The 26,006-nt window shown below is 43.0% G+C and overlaps 1 protein-coding gene across 2 annotated transcripts in view; it reads right to left on the bottom strand.

Moving 5' to 3' along the window:
- The window catches only part of GOLGA2 (golgin A2), a 107,097-nt gene that overhangs the window by 21,370 nt on the left and 59,721 nt on the right, over nucleotides 1–26,006 (bottom strand). For both annotated transcript variants that reach the window (XM_030207936.1, XM_030207935.1), the window contains 6 exons: nucleotides 21,365–21,472; nucleotides 21,060–21,147; nucleotides 20,502–20,848; nucleotides 13,333–13,446; nucleotides 12,585–12,809; nucleotides 9,794–9,893 (listed from right to left, as the gene is read on the bottom strand). In XM_030207936.1, coding sequence (XP_030063796.1) covers nucleotides 9,794–9,893; nucleotides 12,585–12,809; nucleotides 13,333–13,446; nucleotides 20,502–20,848; nucleotides 21,060–21,147; nucleotides 21,365–21,472 — 982 coding nt within the window. The remainder of the gene's footprint in view (nucleotides 1–9,793; nucleotides 9,894–12,584; nucleotides 12,810–13,332; nucleotides 13,447–20,501; nucleotides 20,849–21,059; nucleotides 21,148–21,364; nucleotides 21,473–26,006) is intronic.

Raw genomic sequence — 26,006 nt, forward strand, 5'->3', positions numbered from 1 at the left:
TATAAGGAAGAAAGTATTTATGAACTCAGAGTATTAAGACGTAGTTCATTTTAGCATAGCTAGAAGAGCCTGGTCAAATGCTTGCTGTCTAGGGAGTAATACATTAGTTTTCTCAAGAAAAGAGAACAACTGAAGATCGGCGACCTTTTCCAAAATCTTAAAGACAAATGAGAAATTAGAGACTAGTCTTGGATGGATCTGAAGGATCAAGGGAGGATTGTTTAAGAACAAACCTAATTAAAGCAGGTTTCCAGTCAGTTGGAAACACAACTGAAATAAGACTATTACTGATGAGCAATACCAAAAAATAGAAGAAGACCAGTTTAACTTTTTAATTTTATTTTTTTAAGGAAGGAAGGAGGGTAACAACCTCCCAAAGTAAACTGCTCCTTATAGCAGTCAGAGACTTAGAACTAGAAAACTCTTTTACTTTATTAAATTTGGCCTAGATGTGGGGAAGACATTGGTTGGAACCTCATTAGTTAGCTTAGAAAAGATACCACAGAGGTTCTGAGGATGGGATTTATGATCAGTAATCAGTTTAGAAAAGAATTGCTTCTTTGAGCGTTATGAGCATTTATGGCCCTTTCTGCCCACAGTGGTCTCCTTGGCTTCTCAACTTTCTTTTTTTTTCCACTCAGCCAAATGGATGCAAAACAAAAAGCTCTCCTGATTAAAAAAACACAACAACAAAAAAGAAGAATGTTAGATTAAGAGTTTTTGTTAATGTTTACCTGTCATTAGTCACTGGAAAAGAAAAGAGACTACATTGCCAAAGTCAAGATTTTGTCTTTGCCCAAAGTGTGGCAGAAAAATCCAGAATTTCAACATGCATACTAAATGTCTCATATGGCTAGGTCCTGCCACAATCAAATCAAAAGGACTGTAAACATACTTAAATGTTGTCACAGGCATAAAGGGATCATTTTAATTGCATCCATGAGGATTTTGAAGTTGAAGAACTGCTGTTCCTAGAAAAACCATACAGGAACTCCTCAGTACAAAAAACAAATACTTCTGTGCAGATCAGTCAAGAGTGCCCTGAGAAAGGCAAGGACAAATCAAACTTGGGTATACATATAAAGTATCACATACCATGTAAAATGAGTTTACCTTGTTGGGCAGACTGGATGGACCGTACAAGATCTGTTGTCCTTTACTATGTTATTATATGTTACTATGTCTTCCATGGAGAAGCCATCAACCTCTAGGCACAGTGACCCTAAGGGTGCAGGCACTCACACAACAAATCCTCTTCAGGTATCCAGGCTCAAACAGAAGACCTGCAAAAGCCTGAGGACAGGCTAACTGCAACAACTCCAGCCAAAGCACTGACTAAGCACAAGCAGGCCAGCACCGATACCCCTACAACTAAGAGGTGTGTTTAAACTCACTCTCTGCATAACAGTGCAGTGCTAACACTTTTTCCATTTCACCTCCTGATACTAAAAAAGGACATGTTCAGTGTAGAGTTAGTAACATATGAATTATACACTCAATTCCATCAATGCAAAATTGTTCATCAGACACATCTGTGTCCTGAAAATGGCAAAGGCAGATCAGGATGGGCTGGAGTGAGATTTGATGGCAACTCCAGTAACTGGATAAATGGGAAGTAAGGCTTCTACAGCCTGTCCTAAAAACAGCATAGACAAGTCAAGATAAAGAATCTGTATTTTTTTTAATCACATTCATATCACATGCTATGAGTGTAGGTGCTGTGCTATCTCTGCGGGGGAGAAGAAGACATCTTAAGTTTGAAATTAAAGAGTAAAATGTTGATAATTAGCAATATGGTTGGATTGTTGGTTTAATCATATATTAATAATGAATGACTATGCTGAGGCCATAATAATAAAACCACTCTTCTATTGGTATGGTATTGTGGCATCATATGTAACTGCCTATATGTGACAGGCATGGTAAATTGTAGACTGCCCTGGTTGAGAAGCCAGAGTTCAATCCAAAGCCTTATTCAAATACTTGTGAGAAAGCCCTCCATATACTAAATTGCTAATTGAAAAAAAAATGAACTGTAAAATCGATCCAACTTTTCATCTCATTATATTCTAATAAAACTGGTATGCCAGTTGCTAAAAGAATTCTAGCAGTCTTCTTGTATACAATTCTACGACGAACAAGCGGATATTCTTCTCAGCCTCAAGGTAAAGTCTCATCAGATTAGAGCTACTGCAGTCACAGTAGCCCTTATGGAAGTCTGCCTCACTGAATACCATTTGCAAAGCAGCTGTCAGGTCCTCTCTTCATACTTTAAACTATGCATTATTGTTTGGACCGGGCTTTACTCTCGCACAGTAGCCTTTGGCCATGTGGTGCTGGCCAAATCTGTCTCTATGAGCTAACAACTCTCATACTTGACTGTGCAGCTATTCAAAAGGCTAAGAAATTTAAAATGGAGCATACCTAAGCTTGGGAATCACTCACTTGTATGCATGACTCAATTCTGCTTGTTGATGGAAAAAACAATGTGTTTGGTAAACAGCAGGATTGATAAGGAACAGAACCCCACCCATTTCCCAAAGAGTTACTTGAATCTTTTGAGCTTCGGGAACTGAAGACACCACTGTGCATGAGACGGGCCATGCTTGCTTAGAACTTTAAATTAAGTTCTGAGCTTTGGGAGAGCAATTCCATTCTGGTTCAGTCAGATCACTTCACCCATTTGTGTACCTTATCAGTCTTTTACATGTGAGCAATATTGCTTTCACCCAGTATGTTGCACTCCTATTCAAAAGATGCCCACTAGATGCTTCACCGTACCCCCATAGAGATACACAGCACTTGCACTCATAGCATATGATATGAATTTTATATAAAATACACATTCTTGATCCTGACATGTCTATGCCATTTTTTTTTTATTTCCAACAATCTTTATTGATGATCCAGCCTACAAGCTCCATATATAACGAATCGAGTATCAAAACAGAATAAGATGATAAGTTCCATCAACAAAGTTTTAACAATTTTCACACTTCACCCCCCCCCCCGGGGTTTTATGTTCATATCTATTGCATGAGCTTCAACAAAAATCGGTAACCACTACGAGCTAAACCTCTTTGGTTCTCTCCCCTCCTCTCAATGTCAAATGTACCAAAGAAACAAGAACTATAGCATGAAAATATGTGCTGCAGATGGGGCCACCACCCTTAAGACCCCTACCTGCCTAAAACTGAGAAACAGTAATTCCCCTCCCTCTCCCCACATGCTGTGCCCGACTCTTACTTAGTCTTCATTGCCCCAGTGACAACTTGTTCAGAAACTGGCTATGTGCTGTTGGTGAACTCTTATATAGATAGGCCTCCCAAACCGCTAGAAATCTCTGTTGCCTTTTAGGATTAAATGTGCTCCTTGCAAGTCCCAGATCATAAGCTTGTGGAGCTTGTTCCTCCAGTACCAAAAGGGGGAAGATGATCCAAAACCCAATGGTTGAGAATTAATTCCTTGCAAGCATACATGACTTCCCCAAAAATAATTTCTCACCCGAGGTGCCAGTTCCCCATATACTCTGGGCGCTAAAGATTGTTCTTTCAAATGGGAAAACCACACGATGCCCTAAAACAGACTGGAGAAATAGAAATACAGTTCCCCAAAATAATTCGATCCGTCAGCACTGCCACATCCCATGAAAAAAAAAAAAAAGAGGTGTCCATCATCGCACATTTGCTGCAGCCTGGAGTGTCCACTGCACCTGCTTGATATACATGTCACTGAGAGAAATAGGCTCTATGTACTGTCTGGAAATGACACTCCTGCAACTCTGCGCTATGTACTAATCGAGGGGTTCCATGAAGAGCTGCCAAAAGAAGCTGGGATCGAACTGGTTGCCTAGTGTCCTGTCTCCAGTGGTCTGCAACTCTCTGCAAAGCCATAGCTGGTGAATGGTGGCCGATTTCTTTATGGAACCACGAGACCGAGATTTGGCCTGAAGTGACCCCTTTCAAGAATTCTCGAATGTGCCTTCCCAGCCGGCAGAGCGGCCAAATAATGAGACAACTGGATATAGGCGAAAACGGCCTCTGGGCCTTGTGCACATTGGCTCATGAATTTCTGAGACGTCAAAACATATCTGTCAGCCTTTACCAAGTTCTCCAGCAAGGACACCCCCTCTCTCCCAACTGCCAAAACAGCCGATTCTCACTACCTGGCAAAAAATCTGCATTTTCCCCCAGCAGCAGCATGACACTACTAGCAGGCTCCTGCAGCCACAATGGAAACAAATCTCCACAGATCAAAGGGGTCGAAGTAAAATACTCCTACAGACCCTCATTGGCAGACGCCCTAGAGGAGTGTGAAGGAGATAGTTCAGATACCAAGGACGAAAGTAGGCCCTTCCTAAGGCTAAATCCATATATGTAGTAGTGCCAAGGAGCCAGTCCCGCAGATGGTGAAGCAGGCAAGCTTGGTTATATCACCACATATCCGAAAGCCTCAATCCCCTCTGGGTCTGGGCCCCCATGAGAAACTGCCATTGTATTTTGGGCTTTTTGCCACCCATCAAAATTTTACCACTAATCTCCACAGGGAAGCTAAGTCTCAATGCAACAAACAAACAGGTAATGATTGTAAAACATATAACCAACAAGAGAAGACTACCATGTGGTAGAGATGTATTCTGCCTAACAGCGATAACGGAAGAGTATTCCAAAGTGCCAGTTGCTCCCTAGTGTCCCTAAGCAACATAAGGATTCTGGGTTTATCGGTGACTGTAAACCCAATGACCGATGCAATATTTCCGAGCTCTGTAATAAGTAGCATTAAGTCATCTGTGAACGCCCCTAATTTAAAGATGGTTTCCCCTATCTGCACTCCACAAATCTCCTTGTTACAATGAATTTCCCGAAGCAATGGGTCCATGAAACTCCCATATTCACCAAGACTTTCCATAAGAATTGGCAAAGAGGAACGGGGCTCTGTAATAAGTAGCATTAAGTCATCTGTGAACGCCCCTAATTTAAAGATGGTTTCCCCTATCTGCACTCCACAAATCTCCTTGTTACAATGAATTTCCCGAAGCAATGGGTCAAGTATCAAGACAAAAAGGAGAGGGGATAAGGGACAGCCCTGGTGCATACTACATCCAATACGGAACCAGTTGGAAAGAACCCCATTAACAGACACTTGTGCCTGTGGAGCTGCATACAATGTCAGTACCGCCTGGGAGAATAATCCCTCTATACCATATGCTTTCAACACACCAAAGAGAAACCCCCACTCCACCTGATCAAAGGCTTTTCCAGTGTCAAAACTAATCAGGAGAGCAGGGGCATCCTCCAAGCATATTACCATCATTGCTACCAGTATCAGACACATATTCTATGCGCTTGTTCGTCCGAATGTAAACCCTACCTGAGGCTCTGCCACTAGTAAGGGAAGAACCCTCGCCAGTCTGTTAATCAAGATCTTTGCCAACAGCTTTGCCCCCATGTTTAGCAGGGAGGGGGGCAGTAGGAATCCAGCCGATCAGGGTGTGTACCCAGCTTCAAAAGAACGATGATCTAGGCCATATTGAGATGGTTGGGCAAATGACCACGTTGAATCGATTCATTAAACACTTCTGCCAAGACCAAGTGCCAATTTCAGACTGCAGAAGCTTATAGAATTAATTTCTCAGCCCATCTGGTCCTGGAGCCTTATCCAGAGGGCTCTGATGAATCACCCACTCCACCTCCTCCGCAGTGATGGGTGCATTCAACTTGGCCAGATCTGATCTGAGATCCTAGGCAAATCTACACTCGAAAGTCAGCTATCTAAAAAGGGAGAAAAGGGCTGATACATCTGCTGTGAGTCAGAATAATCCTGTGGTCTGAAAGGGTGTCCCAGCCTCCAATTGTGCTACTGTTAATAAAGACCTTGTTCAGGAAGACACTCATTGTGAGAGGACTTTTATTGGATCCACTGTTTGTTTTGCCTACCGTTGGTTTTCCTGTGGAGAGCTCACCTTCTGTGGGTGTTTGTTTCCAGCCTCCAACCCCCCAGTAAAGATCCTAAGTGGAAAAAAAAACTACCAAATCTAGGGCTCAAGTAGCAACTCTGAGAATAGTCAGGCATCAAGCACCCAAACCCTCTCCCTGTCCCAACTCCTACCACCCTCCCAAACCCAAACTCACCCTGGCCCAACCTTTCCTTAAACCCTATATACCCAACTTTCATACAAAAGTTCTCCTGATATTAAGAGTCCAGAGTAACCCCGTACTGAACAAGCAAGAGACATAAGGACCCCCCCCTTTAAAACATTGAAAGTACAGGCCTGTACCACTGTTCTACAAAACAATAAAGATAATGCAATAAAATGAAAGGCTCCCAGCCCTAACCCCAGATGACTGCATTATGCAGCTTGCCTTGGCAATTAAAAAGACAAAAAAAAAAATCATCTAAGCTAAGCAGTTCCCCCAACTCACCGCCTTAGCCCTCCCTCTTGACCCCTGGAGTCGTTTGAGAGAAGAGACTATGGACTCCCTGGTCCCATGAGTGGCCCAGGGGACCAATTCGGATCAGGATCAGGCCCAGGAGCCACTCCAATCCCACTACCAGACCACATCCCTCAAACAAAAATTCCTTATCTCTCCAGAAACCCTCCCCCTCCCAGGAGAGGCCTCAAACATTATGTACAAGTCAAAACTAGAGAGAATGGTCCAGCCAGCTGTGCAACCGGGTCATTGGTCCAAGTGGTTACTAATGGCACGGGGGCCTCCAGAAAGAACTCACACAGCATCGTTCCCAGCCAGAAATCTCATAAATCCAATCCAGAATGGGGATCAGGGTCATCTCCATAAAAGGAACCTCATAGTCTAGCGTGACCAAAATCACATCAATCAATACTGGCTTTGGTGACCAGCATGGTATCTCTCCCACTGTCAACTCCAGTTTTGTGGAAGAGAAGGCTAAACAGAGCCTTCATGCTGTACAGTTTAGAGCACAAAAGTGCAAATGCCCTGCTCGCCACTGAGACCTTAGATGAGTAGTCCTGAAAGCAAAGGACTAAGGAGCTTTGGTAATCCAACTGAGAGCCCGTCCGCAGGGCCTGAAGAATCGCCATCTTGTGACTATAGTTAAGCACTCTGAAGATTACAACTCGTGGGCGATCTGCTCCCTTCTTTGCGCTGTCCCAGCCAGTGTGCTCTCTCCACCCTAAATGAATCAGTCATATCCGCAAGTGACAATGTAGTTGGGAGACAAGATTCCCAAAAACTCCGCAGATCTCGATCAGGGAGGGCCTCCGGAAGCCCGACCAGCCTAAGATTGTTGCGGTGTGACCAGTTCTCCAGGTCCTCCAGTTTGGATTCCAACTGTTCTAAGCGGGTGAGTATCCGAGGCTACTCCACCGTTACTTGCTCCACGCTGTCTTCCATCCTCCCTACCTGCTGTTGCACTGCCTGGAGCGCCACCATCATGGCTATGTACTGCTCTTCCATGCCATCCAATTTGTCGAGTATCAGCTGTATCTGCCTTCCTACCGCCTGTCCTACTGCTGTCTTCACCTCCGTGGTAATCTCCGCCGCCCACTGGGAGTTAGGCATCGGGGAAGGCGACATGTTTTTCACTGCCATCTTTGCTTCATTTGTCCAGCTCTTCTCCTTGTTCTCCTGCCAAGCAGATTTAAAAGCCATCCACTTTACCAAATTATGAGGAATACTCCTGGCAGGTTCCCATGAGAACAGGCTGTTTACCGCAAGCGCTGCTCGGGGGGCAAAGGCTATTCAGTGAGCAGATTAGAACAGGGACTCAGGAGCAGCAAACCACTGCTGCCTCACTATACCATGACCCAATCGGAATGTCTATGCCATTTTTAGGACAGACCATATAGATCTGCCCAGCACTAGCCTTAGTTCCCATTTACCCAACTACTGGACGACCAGGTACTTGTGACCTGGATTTGCTACTGTAGGAAACAAGATACTGGGCTTGATGGACATTTGGTCTGACCCAGTATGGTAATTCTTAAGTTGCTGCACAATCACACCTTGTAAACAGGTATAATATTATTATACATTCTCCCTTTTTAACACCTTTTACCTAATATGTTGAATTCCTATTCAGAAGATTCTCACTACATGCTTCACCATACCCAAATATACCTCTATAGGAGAGCTGAGTTTGTGTACAAATGCGGGTATCTTCCTCCCCTTATGTACAGTGGGGGAAATAAGTATTTGATCCCTTGCTGATTTTGTAAGTTTGCCCACTGACAAAGACATGAGCAGCCCATAATTGAAGGGTAGGTTATTGGTAACAGTGAGAGATAGCACATCACAAATTAAATCCGGAAAATCACATTGTGGAAAGTATATGAATTTATTTGCATTCTGCAGAGGGAAATAAGTATTTGATCCCCCACCAACCAGTAAGAGATCTGGCCCCTACAGACCAGGTAGATGCTCCAAATCAACTCGTTACCTGCATGACAGACAGCTGTCGGCAATGGTCACCTGTATGAAAGACACCTGTCCACAGACTCAGTGAATCAGTCAGACTCTAACCTCTACAAAATGGCCAAGAGCAAGGAGCTGTCTAAGGATGTCAGGGACAAGATCATACACCTGCACAAGGCTGGAATGGGCTACAAAACCATCAGTAAGACGCTGGGCGAGAAGGAGACAACTGTTGGTGCCATAGTAAGAAAATGGAAGAAGTACAAAATGACTGTCAATCGACAAAGATCTGGGGCTCCACGCAAAATCTCACCTCGTGGGGTATCCTTGATCATGAGGAAGGTTAGAAATCAGCCTACAACTACAAGGGGGGAACTTGTCAATGATCTCAAGGCAGCTGGGACCACTGTCACCACGAAAACCATTGGTAACACATTACGACATAACGGATTGCAATCCTGCAGTGCCCGCAAGGTCCCCCTGCTCCGGAAGGCACATGTGACGGCCCGTCTGAAGTTTGCCAGTGAACACCTGGATGATGCCGAGAGTGATTGGGAGAAGGTGCTGTGGTCAGATGAGACAAAAATTGAGCTCTTTGGCATGAACTCAACTCGCCGTGTTTGGAGGAAGAGAAATGCTGCCTATGACCCAAAGAACACCGTCCCCACTGTCAAGCATGGAGGTGGAAATGTTATGTTTTGGGGGTGTTTCTCTGCTAAGGGCACAGGACTACTTCACCGCATCAATGGGAGAATGGATGGGGCCATGTACCGTACAATTCTGAGTGACAACCTCCTTCCCTCCGCCAGGGCCTTAAAAATGGGTCGTGGCTGGGTCTTCCAGCACGACAATGACCCAAAACATACAGCCAAGGCAACAAAGGAGTGGCTCAGGAAGAAGCACATTAGGGTCATGGAGTGGCCTAGCCAGTCACCAGACCTTAATCCCATTGAAAACTTATGGAGGGAGCTGAAGCTGCGAGTTGCCAAGCGACAGCCCAGAACTCTTAATGATTTAGAGATGATCTGCAAAGAGGAGTGGACCAAAATTCCTCCTGACATGTGTGCAAACCTCATCATCAACTACAGAAGACGTCTGACCGCTGTGCTTGCCAACAAGGGTTTTGCCACCAAGTATTAGGTCTTGTTTGCCAGAGGGATCAAATACTTATTTCCCTCTGCAGAATGCAAATAAATTCATATACTTTCCACAATGTGATTTTCCGGATTTAATTTGTGATGTGCTATCTCTCACTGTTACCAATAACCTACCCTTCAATTATGGGCTGCTCATGTCTTTGTCAGTGGGCAAACTTACAAAATCAGCAAGGGATCAAATACTTATTTCCCCCACTGTATACATAGCAGTATCACAGCATGCATTACAGGAGATATTCTTACCTTCCATTCTATTCAACACCTCTGTGCTAAGCTCAATAGACAGCTGACTGATCTGGGCCTTTAGCTCCTGGTTTTCCTTTGTGACAACCTCTAGGCTTTCCTACAGGGAAAAAAAAAAAAAAAAAAAGTTACAGTGGTCTGCTGCTCAAGCAAATATTCTCAAATACTACAGACCCCACTTGCTTCACATCCCAATGGGGATGCTCTGTGTTTTCCTCTCAATGTACTAGCAATACGTTTCTAGGCACCCCTGTTATCACCTCAGGGTACCAGCCCTGGATATTCTTGGGGTCTCCCTAACCTTCATTACCGGCATACAAAGTTCAATGCAAGCTGTGGTTTTAAATTTGTATAATACTGAAGTGCTTTTATCCCTTGCCAAACATAAGTAACTACTCCTCTAAACCAGATCTCATTTAACTGAATTTTGGTCTGACAGTTACCCATACTATTTCAGAACAATGACAACAAGCTTGTGGTGGGAAAGGCACTTTTTATTTCAGTGGGAGAGCCTTATCGCAATTTGTTGGAAGTCGAACTGACAACTCTGTTCAGCTCTCTCTTGATGATCCCTTGATGTTGCTCTTGAGAAAGTCTTTGGTCAGGGTGTATATAAATGAGCGAACATATTGCCTTGATTACTCACTGGTAGATACCATGAAGTGTGGAGAGGGTGATATGGTCTAGCAGTATAAACTAGGTAACTTGAAAACACCCCAAAGAGACCAGCTGCATACACTGAAGTACAGCAAGTCATAGAAGAAAGGAGAGCTAAGTTTTTTTCTATTTCTGTTTTCAATTTGCATGGGATACACAAGCTACAGTGACCAAAGATTATTATTCCTTCAATGAGTATATCTAAGTGACAACATATTTGATCATTTCACTTAAAACATATCCTCTACAATCCATCAATGAAATTTTTTTAATCTTAAAAAAGTGCACTGAATGGCAGCATTTGCTCTGACCACATACAGTGGGGGAAATAAGTATTTGATCCCTTGCTGATTTTGTAAGTTTGCCCACTGACAAAGACATGAGCAGCCCATAATTGAAGGGTAGGTTATTGGTAACAGTGAGAGATAGCACATCACAAATTAAATCCGGAAAATCACATTGTGGAAAGTATATGAATTTATTTGCATTCTGCAGAGGGAAATAAGTATTTGATCCCCCACCAACCAGTAAGAGATCTGGCCCCTACAGACCAGGTAGATGCTCCAAATCAACTCGTTACCTGCATGACAGACAGCTGTCGGCAATGGTCACCTGTATGAAAGACACCTGTCCACAGACTCAGTGAATCAGTCAGACTCTAACCTCTACAAAATGGCCAAGAGCAAGGAGCTGTCTAAGGATGTCAGGGACAAGATCATACACCTGCACAAGGCTGGAATGGGCTACAAAACCATCAGTAAGACGCTGGGCGAGAAGGAGACAACTGTTGGTGCCATAGTAAGAAAATGGAAGAAGTACAAAATGACTGTCAATCGACAAAGATCTGGGGCTCCACGCAAAATCTCACCTCGTGGGGTATCCTTGATCATGAGGAAGGTTAGAAATCAGCCTACAACTACAAGGGGGGAACTTGTCAATGATCTCAAGGCAGCTGGGACCACTGTCACCACGAAACCATTGGTAACACATTACGACATAACGGATTGCAATCCTGCAGTGCCCGCAAGGTCCCCCTGCTCCGGAAGGCACATGTGACGGCCCGTCTGAAGTTTGCCAGTGAACACCTGGATGATGCCGAGAGTGATTGGGAGAAGGTGCTGTGGTCAGATGAGACAAAAATTGAGCTCTTTGGCATGAACTCAACTCGCCGTGTTTGGAGGAAGAGAAATGCTGCCTATGACCCAAAGAACACCGTCCCCACTGTCAAGCATGGAGGTGGAAATGTTATGTTTTGGGGGTGTTTCTCTGCTAAGGGCACAGGACTACTTCACCGCATCAATGGGAGAATGGATGGGGCCATGTACCGTACAATTCTGAGTGACAACCTCCTTCCCTCCGCCAGGGCCTTAAAAATGGGTCGTGGCTGGGTCTTCCAGCACGACAATGACCCAAAACATACAGCCAAGGCAACAAAGGAGTGGCTCAGGAAGAAGCACATTAGGGTCATGGAGTGGCCTAGCCAGTCACCAGACCTTAATCCCATTGAAAACTTATGGAGGGAGCTGAAACTGCGAGTTGCCAAGCGACAGCCCAGAACTCTTAATGATTTAGAGATGATCTGCAAAGAGGAGTGGACCAAAATTCCTCCTGACATGTGTGCAAACCTCATCATCAACTACAGAAGACGTCTGACCGCTGTGCTTGCCAACAAGGGTTTTGCCACCAAGTATTAGGTCTTGTTTGCCAGAGGGATTAAATACTTATTTCCCTCTGCAGAATGCAAATAAATTCATATACTTTCCACAATGTGATTTTCCGGATTTAATTTGTGATGTGCTATCTCTCACTGTTACCAATAACCTACCCTTCAATTATGGGCTGCTCATGTCTTTGTCAGTGGGCAAACTTACAAAATCAGCAAGGGATCAAATACTTATTTCCCCCACTGTATACCACTGCCCGTGCTTCTCAGAGCACAAGCCCTTTCTATATTTGCTTCGGAACCTGATTCCAAGGATGCAGGAATTGTTCCTTTACAGTTATGGTGACTTCCACAGCTTTGCAAGAACATACATAGTGAGGATACCTGAAAGAACTAAGGAACTCCATTCACATCATCTGTAAATACTGGTGATGAGATCTGAAGCTAAAGTCACAAAAACAATGCAGTTACCTTAGTTTGTATGAGCTCTTTCAGATGCATCTCAACACTAACTTTGCCCTGCACTTCTTCATGCTGTAGCCGGTCCATGAGTTGCACCTGCAGCAGATATTTCTTCTGCAGCTCTTCCTTCTCACTGGCTAGGTGTTGGTATGCAGAGGTATACTGCTGCAAATGTCCATAGTATTCGTCACGTTGTCCTTGTAACCCCTGTGCCTCTTGGGTTTTCATATCCAGCTGAAGAGAAACAAAACACACCACTTAACCACTCCTTCCCCTCTGGTAGCCCTGCATACTTCTGACACCATTATTCAGTCTCCCATGTAACCCTCTCCAATAGTTATTTACCATCTTTCTGAAGAAAGTCACCCAAGGTGGTATACAACAAGAATAAGCCAAACACTGGAAACAGACAATTACAATGGTAAACACATTCAAACAATACACATCACAGCACAGTAAGCTACTTACATTGTCAACACAACACAAATCAAAACATCTTGATAGTCAGCATAGGGTGTAAGCGGAGGTGGAACATATAGACAGATAAGATACAGTAACAGAAGTCAGACAGAAATAAGGGTGACTAACAAAGAAAAACTGCACATGACATCATAAAAGGTGCAGGAAAATGATTTAATTTTCAGCAAGCCTGCTACAGTATGTGCTGCTGGTTTTAGTTGCTCTCACATATCTCTCATTTGTTTGCCTCATGAAGCTTTCAAAGGTTTCTCCACCCATATTCCACTTGCTCACTCACCTTCTCCGTTAATTCCATTAGTTTCTCCTGCAGTTGTCCCAGTTTCTTGGCCACTTCCTTCTTTACATGCTGCTCAGACTGCAGGGCATTTAGCAGCTCCATATTCTCATTTGTCTGTTCAACACAAAGACAAAGTCAAAGAAATCTTGTTGCCCAAGAAGGGAAAATTAGACCTTACCTGCTAATTTTCTTTCCTTTAGTCCTACCAGACTAGTACAGAACCTACAGGTTGTGTACATCAACCAGTGGAAGGAGACAGAGAAATTAAATAACTGTGTGACTCGCACCTTAAGGGCACCAATGCAGTCTGAGATACTCAGTATTTTGACCACCCTCAGCTTAAGATATTACACTGAGAGGGGCATTTTCGATATTACGTCCAAGTTGGACTTTGAACGTTTTGCGTTAAACGTCCCAAATCCGAATAAAAAACATGACCATTTTCGAAACAGCAAATGTCTTTTCTCTTTTTTTAAAAAAGAAAATACTGTTTGTAACAAAGTTTTTGTGCTCTGTGCGTTTATCTTGTCAGGCCATTTTGGGGGGAAAAAAACATACAAGTAGAACAACAAATCATGGGGATGTAGGAGGGGCCAGCATCTTTTGTGGACTAGTCCCCTAGACATCCCAGGAAATCAATGGGACACCCTAGGGGGTACTGCTGAGGATGACATAAATGCTCCCAGGTACACATCTCACTGTTGACTCCCATACCTTGTCTGCTGAGCCCTCTAAAACTCACTACCCCCACTGTACAAGACTATAATAGCTCTTATGGGTGAAGGGAGCACCTAAAAGTGGGTACAGTGGGTTTCTGGTGAGTTTTTGAGGGCTCACAATTTCCACCACAAGTGTAACAGGTATGGAGAGGTTTGGGCCTGGATCCACCTGTCTACAGTGCACGCCACTAACTACCAGACTACGCCAGGGACCTACATGCTGCTCTAATAGACCTGGCTATAACATTTGAGGTAGGAAATATGTTTATTCACATTTTGGGGAAATAGGAGGGGGTCAGTGATCACTGAGAGGGTGTAAAGGGGGGGGGGGGTCATCCCCAATTCCCTCTAATGGACATCTGGTCATTTAGGGCACCTTTTTGTGCTTTATTCGTTTGAAAAACTGGTCTAGACCAAAACGTTGAAGTTTTCGCTGTAGACATTTTCGTTTTGTTCCATTAGGGCTATAAAAGGTCCAAGTGTTAGAAATGCCCTAAACCCGCTCTTATCCCACCCCTGAAATGCTCCCTTATGATTTAGATGCACTGCAGACAAATTGCATACATAGGGTTTCAAAAAATGCCAATTTGGATATTTTGACAAGAAAAAAGTCCAAATGTTGCTTTATGACACTTTTTGAATGTTTTTCTTGTTCAAAAATGAGCTCCTGAATGTACTCATGTGAAAAGACTGTTCTAAAGACATTTAGAAAGGTTAACTTGTTAAAGTAAAAATGAAATCTGAAGAGAAAGAATGGAACTAGAGCAGTATCACACATAAATAAACATGACTATGTTAGGGTAGGAGCCTGAACTGGTCTGGTGGGACTACATGAAAATAAATTAGCAGGCAAGATCTAATTTCTCCTTCCTTAGCAGCTTCATTAGACCAGTCCATAACCTGTGGGATGTAGCACAGCAATCCTGAAAATGGGTGGGACCTTAAAATCCCTGCTACTACAAACTGATAGAAAGGCAAGAATAACACCTTTATAGATCTAGTTCTGAATGAGGGATCTAACTTAGATGAGGTACACACACAGTTGTTCCTCTACACTTTTTCAAAGATTAACACCCTCGTGAAAAAGAAGCCCCATAACGGATCCCGAACACAGAGTGCAAACTGAGAAACCATACTTTTTGAACCCAAAGGCATATAAGATTTAAGGACCAAGTTGACTTTCCAGTATTTCTCCAGAGGACAGCCTATGTCTGACAGAACAGTTTTAAGCCTGTAAAACTGCCTTTACTAATTTATTTTATGTATTTGTTGCATTTGTATCCCACATTTTCCCACCTATTGCAGGCTCAATGTGGCTTGAAGTGCATTTCTTTAGTTTGGTCAGCAGGTGGTGCATGTTATATTTTAAGCAGTTACAAAGAACTGACCTTTCCCTTCTTTAGTTAACACAGATAAAGGAAATGCTTGCAGCGATGTAACCAGCTATTTTCAAATGATGTTGTTCTTGGCTCCGATTGGCCCAGGAGCTCATTTTCTTTTGGATTTTACTAGCTTTTGCCCCAGTCTTAGCCAGGTACTTTTTAGAAAGTAAACAAATGTATAGTTAATGTTATAATTGATCCATATTTCAGTTACCTGTTATTGTTTGCTGATTACACTTTTTACGTTACACTGTTCAATTTTTAAGACAATAAACAATTTTCAATTTATTGCCTTTTTGTCTGGACTGATAAAGAATCCTGGTAGTTTGTGTGTTGGGTCTATGAGTGTATTCTGGAAACTGAGGGACCAATGGGAGTGTGGCCTCCAGTAACCTAAAAATCACTGGGGATAATTTGAGAGCGGAAGACTCACCCAGAGGAGGTTGTGACCCAGTTGGTGGGAGGAGGGTGGTAATGTCGAGCACAAGCGACAGGTGCAGGTGGACCTGAGCTGTGCTGGGGATAGACCTTCTAAGTGGCCGCGGGATAACCCCAGGCAGGTGGCTAGGCGTTTCGTGACACTATGTACTCAACGCTTGACTAAGAAAGAAAAGAGCAAGGGAAATCAAAGCATGAAACTGAAATTTAGGAGCACCATAGGAAACAGTGGAGGAGTTAGATTCTGTCACAGTATGAAGTGTAGGAACCAGATGCACTGAAAAGTTAAAGGACTGAACTTCCAAATTTAAGAAATATCTTTTTAAGAATAACCTATAAAGCATGAGACGGTTGAAATTCCCTTGCAACACAAACATGATCATTGAAGAGTCAAACTTGTAAAACAGAATGGAGTTGGATTTTCTAATAGTAATGAACCCTGAAGAGTGAGTGTGTGTGTGTGTGTACCAGGTTATGTCAAGGACAAGGTTACAGTAAGGCATCCAGACCCTTGGATCCTGCCTCTTTCCAACTACTGTAGAGATGAGGTAACCTGTTCTTTCTTTACATGAGGTCCAGGACCGGTACGTCCCTATAGCTTGTTATTTGAGACCTCAGAAGTCACTCTCCCTGGATGAGAGAAAGTCTGCTTGAGTGTTCACCAATCTGGGAATATGCACCATTGAGAATGCTGAAAGATGCTTTTTCGCTCACTTCATCAAGAACCTTTTTTTCTTGGGCTCCAGAAATACTCTCAGTGCCTTCTTGCTTGTTGATGTATAGTACTGCAGGACATGTTATCAAATACAGTTGTCACATCTTTCTTTTTTTTTTTTTAGTTACATTTGTACCCCTCGCTTTCCCACTCATGGCAGGTTCAATGTGACTTACATGGGGCAATGGAGGGTTAAAGTGACTTGCCCAAAGTCACAAGGAGCTGCCTGTGCCTGAAGTGGGAATTGAACTCAGTTCCTCAGGACCAAAGTCCACCACCCTAACCACTAGGCCACTCCTCTTGCTAACTATATGCAAGAGGGACTGAACTAAGTGTTAGCTGAACTGCATTAAGCAGTTAATAGACTAGGATGCCTTGGATGGAGACCAAGTTCCCTGACATACTTGAACTGGGATATGGGTTTCCAACCATGTAGCCAACAACAGTTGCTATCCCCGGTCTAGTTGAGCGAGAATCCATTTTCTAATAGAGGGCAATCGAAAAAGCTGTTTTTTTGGTTTTGACTTAAAACAGAGTCAACCCCCCCCCCCCCCCTTCAAAGTGCCTCCCTTTCACTCACCCATTGGCCTCCTCCACTGCCTTGGTCTATCTTATCCTTGTGCTGGTAGTCTTATGGTGTAGTCAAGGCAGCCATTTTGACAGCAGTGCTAGCATGGGCAGAAGCAACTGGGGATTGCTCCTGCCCCGACTATACTGCTAAACCACCGGTGACTGTAAGGTAGACCTGGTGGGGGCTACTGGTGAGTGAGGGGAGGCGCTTGAAGAGAGGATCCACAGAGGCTGCTCCTGGTTCGGGGAGGGAGCTACTAGATATAGCACAAAGTTTCAGCTGTAAACACACATATCAATCCCATAGGGCATCACTCAAAAACTGTGTTCCCAGAATCACAAAATCTCAAGAATCTCCCATGTGATGGCCAGATCGGAATAAGCAAATAAGCTACTTGAGGACCAAAGACAAGAGAATGCTTCTGGACTTGGAGCTGAAACCACAGAATTTAAGGTTTCTGTTCTGAAATGCCTCACCATGAAAGAATGGCTCATTCCATTAATATCCAGGATAGGACAAAAGGTGCCTACTTTATTTGGAACAACAAATTTGATCAAAACTTTTCCTATGCTTCTCTCACCAAGAAACACTGGAACCCAGGCTCCTAGGTTAAGAAGATTATGACAAATAACCTGGACAACAGCCACCTGGCAGGGAAGCAACAAGGAGACAGAAGGCGGCATCTGAGAGAGGCCAGAAAAATTGCAGATAGTAGCTGCATTGCATTATATGTAGGATTCACTGGACAAACGCAATTCAGGACCACTCATGCTGAAACCATGACAGCCAATCTGAAGAATTACTAAAGGACATTAACAGAATTCTCTGCAATAATGTTGCCTGACCACTATAAGATCCCACTGGCAGGAAAGGAAACAAGGAGGTGTGAAACTCAAACAAATATCCCCTGCTACTTTAGAAGGCGAGTTGGTGAAGAAAAAAACCCTAAGAAAATAAACGTGAACTTCCAATCATAACCTTATCAAGTGAAAATTAGTTAGCTCAAGGAAATACACCGTCTCCTGAAGGTCTTATACTTTCTGTCTAGCAACTGGAAAGAATACAATCAATATGTTAGACTCAAAAACCTGAAAACCCTACAGGCTAGGCTCCTCAAAAGCTAAAAGCAGACCTACTCTTCCCCCTATCCCCCAACAAACTGCCCAGCACAAACCAGAATAGGATTTGTGACTCTTAGTGAGACTAGTGATATCAGATACGGCAGAAAAAAAATAGTCCAATATCCAAAAACATATGCCTGAAACTAGAAATGCAATGCTTATGCAGATGAGAGAAGAGAACAAGAGAGTAGCCAACCTTCCAAGTAGACCCACTGCAGTATAAAGGACAATACAGCTCTAGACTTGACTCTGCATCCCATAACAGAAACATGAAAGACATGTTTCCAAATAATATCAGAGTATCACCCAGCCTATAAGTAGGTGCAGGAACTTGCATTAGAAAGAACCAAAACTCAGGGATAGAAGACAGTCAAATATTGTACCTGAAGATGTGCTTCTGGAGAATCCCACTGAGCCAAGATTGTACATGAAATGGCTGGATGAAGAAGGCAGCTCTGGAATTTTTGAAGTACACTTGAAGATGGTAAATTCCAGGAATACACTGTGGAACCAAAGGGTCCTCTCATAACAATGATATAGCCCAATCAGATTTTAACCTCTTGGAAAAAATAAAATACATTCCCATGGGGACTTCAGTCTTACCTAGCAAAAGGATCTCAGCCTTGCAGAGGTCGATTCAGAGATATCTTCAAAGCTACCCAAACTAGACTGACTAAAAGTATGAGTGAAGGCTAAGGATGGGGCTTCCCATTGATCTAGAAGTCCACAGGGGTTTCTAGCCAAGAACCATAAAATCAATATTCTTACAGAGAGTTTCAGTGCTGGCTAAAGGCTGCAAAAGCTTAGCTGCCGACCAAAAATCTGTGAGACCTAAATAAAAATTCAGTAGGGATTGAAAATAAAGAGGCAGCAAGTGCATGAATTTGAAGGGCATACCTTAGAAAGGCCCGAAGTATGAAAGGCTAGCTGCAATAGGAGGAAAAAAACAAGACAGACACTGTTCCCACCTTTTTTTTTGTTTGTTTAAAGAAAGTGCAACAGCGTGACAAACTAAGGCATTTTTTACCAGAAGAAAAAAAATTCTTCCTGGAGCCTGATTAAAATCCATGCTGTGACCATCTGAAGAGTGACCAAAAATTGGAAGGTGAGCACTGTAATGCAAATTACTCATGGTGCACTTACGCAGCAGCTATACATCAAGGCTCCTCCGAAAGGTCAGCATGGAAACATTATGGCCCAGCAAATTGAAACTGCAAATGACGATTACAAATCACCAAATCAAGAAGCCCAGCCACAGGAAGAAAAATCAGCAGTAAAAAAAAAAACTAAACTAAAAAAACTTGGCTACAGAGCAAACCATCACTCTTACCTCAGAATTTAACAAGGTACCTCCATATCAGTAACCTTGGTGGCTCATCACTGTACTTCAGTTGCTGTAGACAGCAACGACACTAAGATAGCATCTGTTATGGCCCTTTGTGTATGCCATTGCAGAGACTTAGCTCCTGCTGAGAGCACTGCTATATATACAGCCTCTGAGTTGATGTTAATGGCTGACATTTCTATGTCTTCACCACCAAACAGAGCAATGCTGTAAATGTCAGCCAGCTTTTTTTTTTATCTCAAGCCCTAAGAAAATAAACCCTCAAGAGTAAAGGGGGGAGTAAGAGGGAAGGGACTTGGACTTCTCCAAGTATTCCCTACAAGCTTTCCTTCTCTTCCAGCCTTTTTCTTTTCAACAGAGGAAGCTGAGCTAAATTTAACCAGTACCAACTGGTTTAGGAATCCAACTGGTCTGTCCAGCCCAGCGTCTACATTGTGAACCATCATCATTCACTGGAGACAGAGAAATACTGAGTACCTGAGGCTGATTGGTGCCTTTAAGGGGTGAGTCACACAGAACTGTTTTATTTCTTTGTCTCTCTATGCATCCAGGGGTTGAAGGTCACAACCCACAGGTTCTGGACTGGTCAAAGGCGGATGCTAAGGAAACACATGTACCAGAGGTGAGGTCAAGAAATTGTCAAATAAGATTAACTATAAGAATGTTTTCAGGTACATATTGAGGGACTTAGGGCAAGCACCACCAAAGTACAGATATTAGGGAGATAAGCTCTTGCTAAAGATGGACAGACCACCACACTACATTCTATCCCATTAACTGGATTTTCTGCAGTGGTCAATAACCACTTCCAACAAAGACACTAATACAGGTGCAGAAGCTATCAAACCTGGATACAAAGCATTCAAGGAAGCACGCACCAGCCTGACAAATCCATTCTGTAATTCAGCCAGCTGCTCCTTTAGCTCACGGTTCTGGCTCAGTGCTCGGCTAATAGTTGCTTTGTCACTTTGAATGTCCTCCAGAATCTGTTCTCGGTCCACAGCCTCCTCTCTGTAATGCTGCACTGCCTTCTCCAGCTCCAGCAGTCGCTCCTCCTGCTCCTGGTTCAGACAACTCAGCTGCTTGTTATCCTGCACTTGGGCTTCATACTGAGCACGCAATTCCTTCAGCTCCTGATGTAGGTTCTGCACATCCCTTTGCAGGGCCAGTTCTGCCTCACTAGGGCACTTAGCGATATGAAGATCTGAATCCTTTGGTTGGGCTGCTGGAAGAATGATCAGAGCACAGTTACTGAAGAATTCTGAAATACTAATATCCTATCACCATTCAGGAATATCTCATACATAATCTCTTAGCCATCTACAATGCATTCTAAAGAACACCAGGAGTGAGCTACAAAAATATAACGTATCCTTGAGGCACAGCTATCTTTTCTGATTATGCTCTGCCATATTACACCCTAACATAATGAATACCTGATTGCCTCAATTGTTCAGCAATGTCTGTTTCCAACTTTTCAATCTGTGCTCGATTCATCTCTTTCTCCTGGGTGAGTGCTTGGACCTGTTCAAATCAGAAGAAGGGCAAATGTTCAACCAACCACAAATAGTTTTCTGCTAAGTCAGAAAAACAACCCAAACTGCAATATTCAAAAAAACACATCTTCAATTTCCCTGCAACACAAGCTCTTACCTGGCAGCATCTCCGTGCTCTGACATAATCCAAATGCAATTTCACCCTTCCTTCTGTCATTTGCTCAATTCAGAACTGAGCTCCTTACCTGTTCAGAGAGTTGATGGACTCTTGTTTTCCAGACAGCACCCTCATCTTTCAATTTCTCCACATACTGATCTCTCTCTGCACGAAGCTGTTCAAGTGATTCTGACAACTGTTCAGAAAGTTTTATAAAAAATGATTACATGCTTTGTACAAAGTATTCAACATTCCTTCTTACACTAGGGACTCTACGACATTATTAATATTTTGAATGATGCCATATGCAACGGAGATATTCTCCTGGCAACACTGTATGCGGAGTCCCTATATACTAACATCCCAGAGAGAGAGGCAATATAGGGTACACACAGTATTTATAGTTGTCTTTGGTGGTGAATGTTTCCAACAACAAGTAAAAGGGACAGAGCAATGGGTGCTCTCGGTAGACAACAGCTGAAGAATCTGAGAAACAATTCCTTATGTCACATCAATATAATTCTAACATTTTAGGAAGAAATATATTGATGACATTTTTTATCATTTGGCAGGGCACACAATATTTATTAGAAGAATTTTTTTCTGTGTCTTAACCAGCTTGATTCCAATATCAGATTTCAATTACAATATGACAATTGTCTAAGATACCACTTCTAAACATCATCATTTCTTATTCTGATGGTAAATTTACTACTGACATATATAGAAAGCCTACCAATGTAAACAAACTTTTAGATTATTGTAGCTGCCATAGTAAATCATTAAAAATCAATCTCCCTTTCAGCCAATTTCTAAGATTTAAGAGACTTTGCACAGATCCGCTTACTTTCAGAGAAAGATCGAAAGAAATGAGATTTAGGAAGAAAGGTTACCCTGTAGAATGTATTAACAGCTGCCTAGAGTGTGCATCACAGATAGAAATGAACTTCTCAAGGGCAAGAAGAAAGAAAAGAAAAAGAATTGTTTGTCTATTATCATTTAATCATACATCACATGATCTTGTAGAGATCTTAAAAGCACAATAGCACATTGTTCAGGGTAGAAAGCATTTTTCTAGCGTATAAAATAGAGAAGAACTTGAGAGATATATTGGAGCTCTCTGTCCTTCCGCCTAATATCAGGATTGAGACTACCGTTAGGACATATCAAATGTTGTTCATGCTCAATGTGTGCTGTCAGTTTGGGAATCAAGCAGTTTATACATTCCATATCAGGAGAAAAATTTCCCCTCAAGCAGTTTTCCAATTGTAAGACAACAGGAATTGCCTATGCTGCTATCTGTCCCTGCAATCTTCTATACATTGCCAAAACAAAGTGGGGTTTCAACACCTGAATTATTGAACACAGAAGTACCATAAAGAGGAAGATTCATCAGAGGTTTGCCATGTTTTTGAGGATTCTAATTTTTTTGTAAAGTAATGTCCATGAATATCCTGGAGAGGAGGCAATATTGACAAGATTCTGCTAAGAACTGAATAAAGATTAATATTTCAAACGGTGACACCAAGAGGACTGAATATGGAAATGGAACATAAGAATATAAGTGTTGCCATTCTGGGACAGACCAAAGATCTATCAAGCCGAGCATCCTGTTTCCAACAGTGACCAATTCAAGTTACAAGTACTGGCAAGATCCCAAAACAGTACATTTTATGCTGCTTATCCTAGAAATAAGAAGTGGATTTTTCCAAGTCCATCTTAATAATGGCTTATGGACTTTTCTTTTAGGAAGCGATCCAGACCTTTTTAAACCCCGCTAAGCTAATTGCTTTTACTACATTCTCTAGCAACGAATTCCAGAGTTTAATTACATGTTGAGTGAAAAAATATTTTCTCTGATTTGTTTTAAATTTACTACTTTGTAGCTTCATTGCATGCCCCCTAGACCTAGTATTTTTGGAAAGCGTAAACAAGAGATTCAAATCTACCCATTCCACTCCACTCATTATATTATAGAACTCTATCATATCTTACCTCTGCCATCTTTTCTCCAAGCTGAAGAGCCCTAGCCGCTTCAGCCTTTCCTCATAGGGAAGTCGTCCCATTCCCTTTATTGTTTTTTTCACCCTTCTCTGTAACTTTTCTAATTCCACTATACCTTTTTTGAGATGTTTGCAGTATTCGAGGTGCAGCTACACCATGGAGCGATACGAAGGCATTATAATGTCCTCATTTTTGTTTTTCATTCCTTTCCTAATAATGCCTAACATTCCAGTTGTTTTCTTAGCCACTGCCGCACACTGAGCAGAGGGTGTCAACGTATCATCAACATGACACCTAGATCCTTTTCCTGGTCAGTGACTCCTAATGTAGAACCTTACAATGGACTTTTCAGTATTTCTCTAAGTAACAGCGAGCAGTCAGTAGCTTTTTATGTTGATGTTTCAGTTTTATTGTTTTATTATTTCTGTTTTACTTTTCATATGTAATTATGTGCCATTCACGACCTCTTCATTTCTCGTTCCCTCCATCTACTTGCCTTAACTGAAACTTAGCTCTCCCCTGATGACTCTACTTCTGTTGCGACCCTTTGCCTCTCTCATACCCCTCGCCCTTCCAGCTACTCTCTCCCTCCTGCAAATTCCAACGTCTTCTTCCACCCCAGTCTCACTGCTTTTTGTCCTTTGAAGTCCACTCTATCCGTCTTTTCACTCCTCTGCCTCTCCGACTGGAGTCATTTATCGACCCCCTGATAAGTCTCTTTCATCCTCTCTCACTGCCTGGCTTTCCTTCTTTCATGATCCTACATCCCCCTCCATCATCCTTGGTGACTTTAACATCCATACTGATGATTCTTCTGACTCTTATGCTTCCCAATTCCTTGCCTTAACGTCCTCATTCAATCTTCAGCTGTGCTCCTCTGCACTCACCCACCAAAATGGTCACTGTCTCAACCCTATCCTCTCCTCTAACTGCTTTCCCTCCAGCTTCTGTTCCTCAGTTCTCCCCCTTTCTGACCATCACCTATTAACCTTCACACTTAAGCACCCTCCTCCCCATTCCCACCCAATCTCAACCCCCCACATCTAGGAATCTTCAAGCTATTGACCCCCTTACTCTGTCCTCTTGTGTCTCTAACCTTTTCTCTTCCACCACTCTATCTAAGTCTGTCCGTGAAGCCGTTTCTTCCTATAATACAATCCTCTCCTCTGCTCTGGACACTCTTGCCCCTTCCATGCCCCGTCCTACTAGGTGTACCAAACCTCAGCCTTGGCTAACCTCTAAAATCCGCTACCTTCGTTCCTGTGCCCGCTCTGCTGAACGTTCTTGGCTTAAATCCCGCACCCTTGCTGACTTCATTCATTTCAAATTCGTGCTAAACTCCTTCCAGTCTGCCCTTTCATGGGCCAAACAGGATTACTTCACCCAATTGACAAATTCCCTTGGTGCTAACCCTCGACTTCTCTTCGCCACACTGAACTCTCTTCTCAAAGTGCCTCCATCCTCAATTCCCCCTTCTCTTTCTCCTCAGACCCTAGCTGAGCACTTCCACGATAAAATCCGTAAGATTAAACCTTGAATTTTCATCCAAACCCTCCCCACCTCTCTCTCCCTTAGTTCACACCCCCCTACTCTCCTTCCTCTCCCTCTTTTTCCTCCTTCTCTGAAGTTTCTACTGAGGAAACTGCCCTTCTTCTTTCCTCCTCTAAATGTACTACCTGTTCCTCTGATCCCATCCCCACTTATCTACTTAACACTATCTCTCCTACTATCATTCCTGTCATCCGTCACATCCTTAATCTTTCACTCTCCACTGCATCTGTTCCTACGGCCTTCAAACATGCTGTTGTCACTCCACTCCTTAAAAAACCCTCACTTGACCCTACTTGTCCCTCCAACTATCGCCCCATCTCCCTTTCCTCTCCAAATTACTTGAACGCGTCCGTTCACCGCCATTGTCTTGACTTTCTTTCTTCTCAACCTATTCTTGACCCACTCCAATCTGGTTTCCGCCCTCTTCACTCTACTGAAACTGCACTTACCAAAGTCTCTAATGACCTGCTGCTGGCTAAATCCAGAGGTCTCTATTCTATCCTTATCCTTCTTGACCTATCTGTTGCCTTCGACACTGTTGACCACACCATACTCCTAGATACGCTATCCTCGATTGGATTCCAGGGTCCTGTTCTTTCCTGGTTCTCCTCCTACCTCTCACTTCGCACTTTCAGTGTTCACTCTGGCGGTTCCTCTTCAACTTCCATCCCACTTACAGTTGATGTGCCTCAGGGTTCTGTCCTTGGATCCCTCCTATTCTCCATCTATACCTCTTCCCTTGGTACCTTGATTTCTTCCCACGGTTTTCAGTACCATCTTTACACGGACGATTCTCAGATCTACATCTCCACCCCTGAAATCTCAACTTTAATCCAGGACAAAATTTCATCCTGCTTGTCTGACATTGCAGCTTGGATGTCTTTTCGCCACCTGAAGCTAAACATGACTAAAACTGAACTTCTCATTTTTCCCCCTAAACCCACCTCCCCTCTTCCCCCATTTTCTATCTCTGTTAATGGCTCTGACATCCTCCCTGTCTCCTCGGCTCGTAATCTTGGTGTCATCTTTAATTCCTCTCTCTCCTTCTCTGCACATATTCAACAGATCGCCAAAACCTGTCGTTTATCTATCTACAACATTAGCAAAATTCGCCCCTTCCTTTCTGAATACGCTGCCAAAACCCTTAGCCACACCCTTGTCACCTCTCGCTTGGA

The sequence above is a fragment of the Microcaecilia unicolor genome, chromosome 6, assembly GCF_901765095.1.
Source record: "Microcaecilia unicolor chromosome 6, aMicUni1.1, whole genome shotgun sequence".
Taxonomy (NCBI): Eukaryota; Metazoa; Chordata; class Amphibia; order Gymnophiona; family Siphonopidae; genus Microcaecilia; species Microcaecilia unicolor.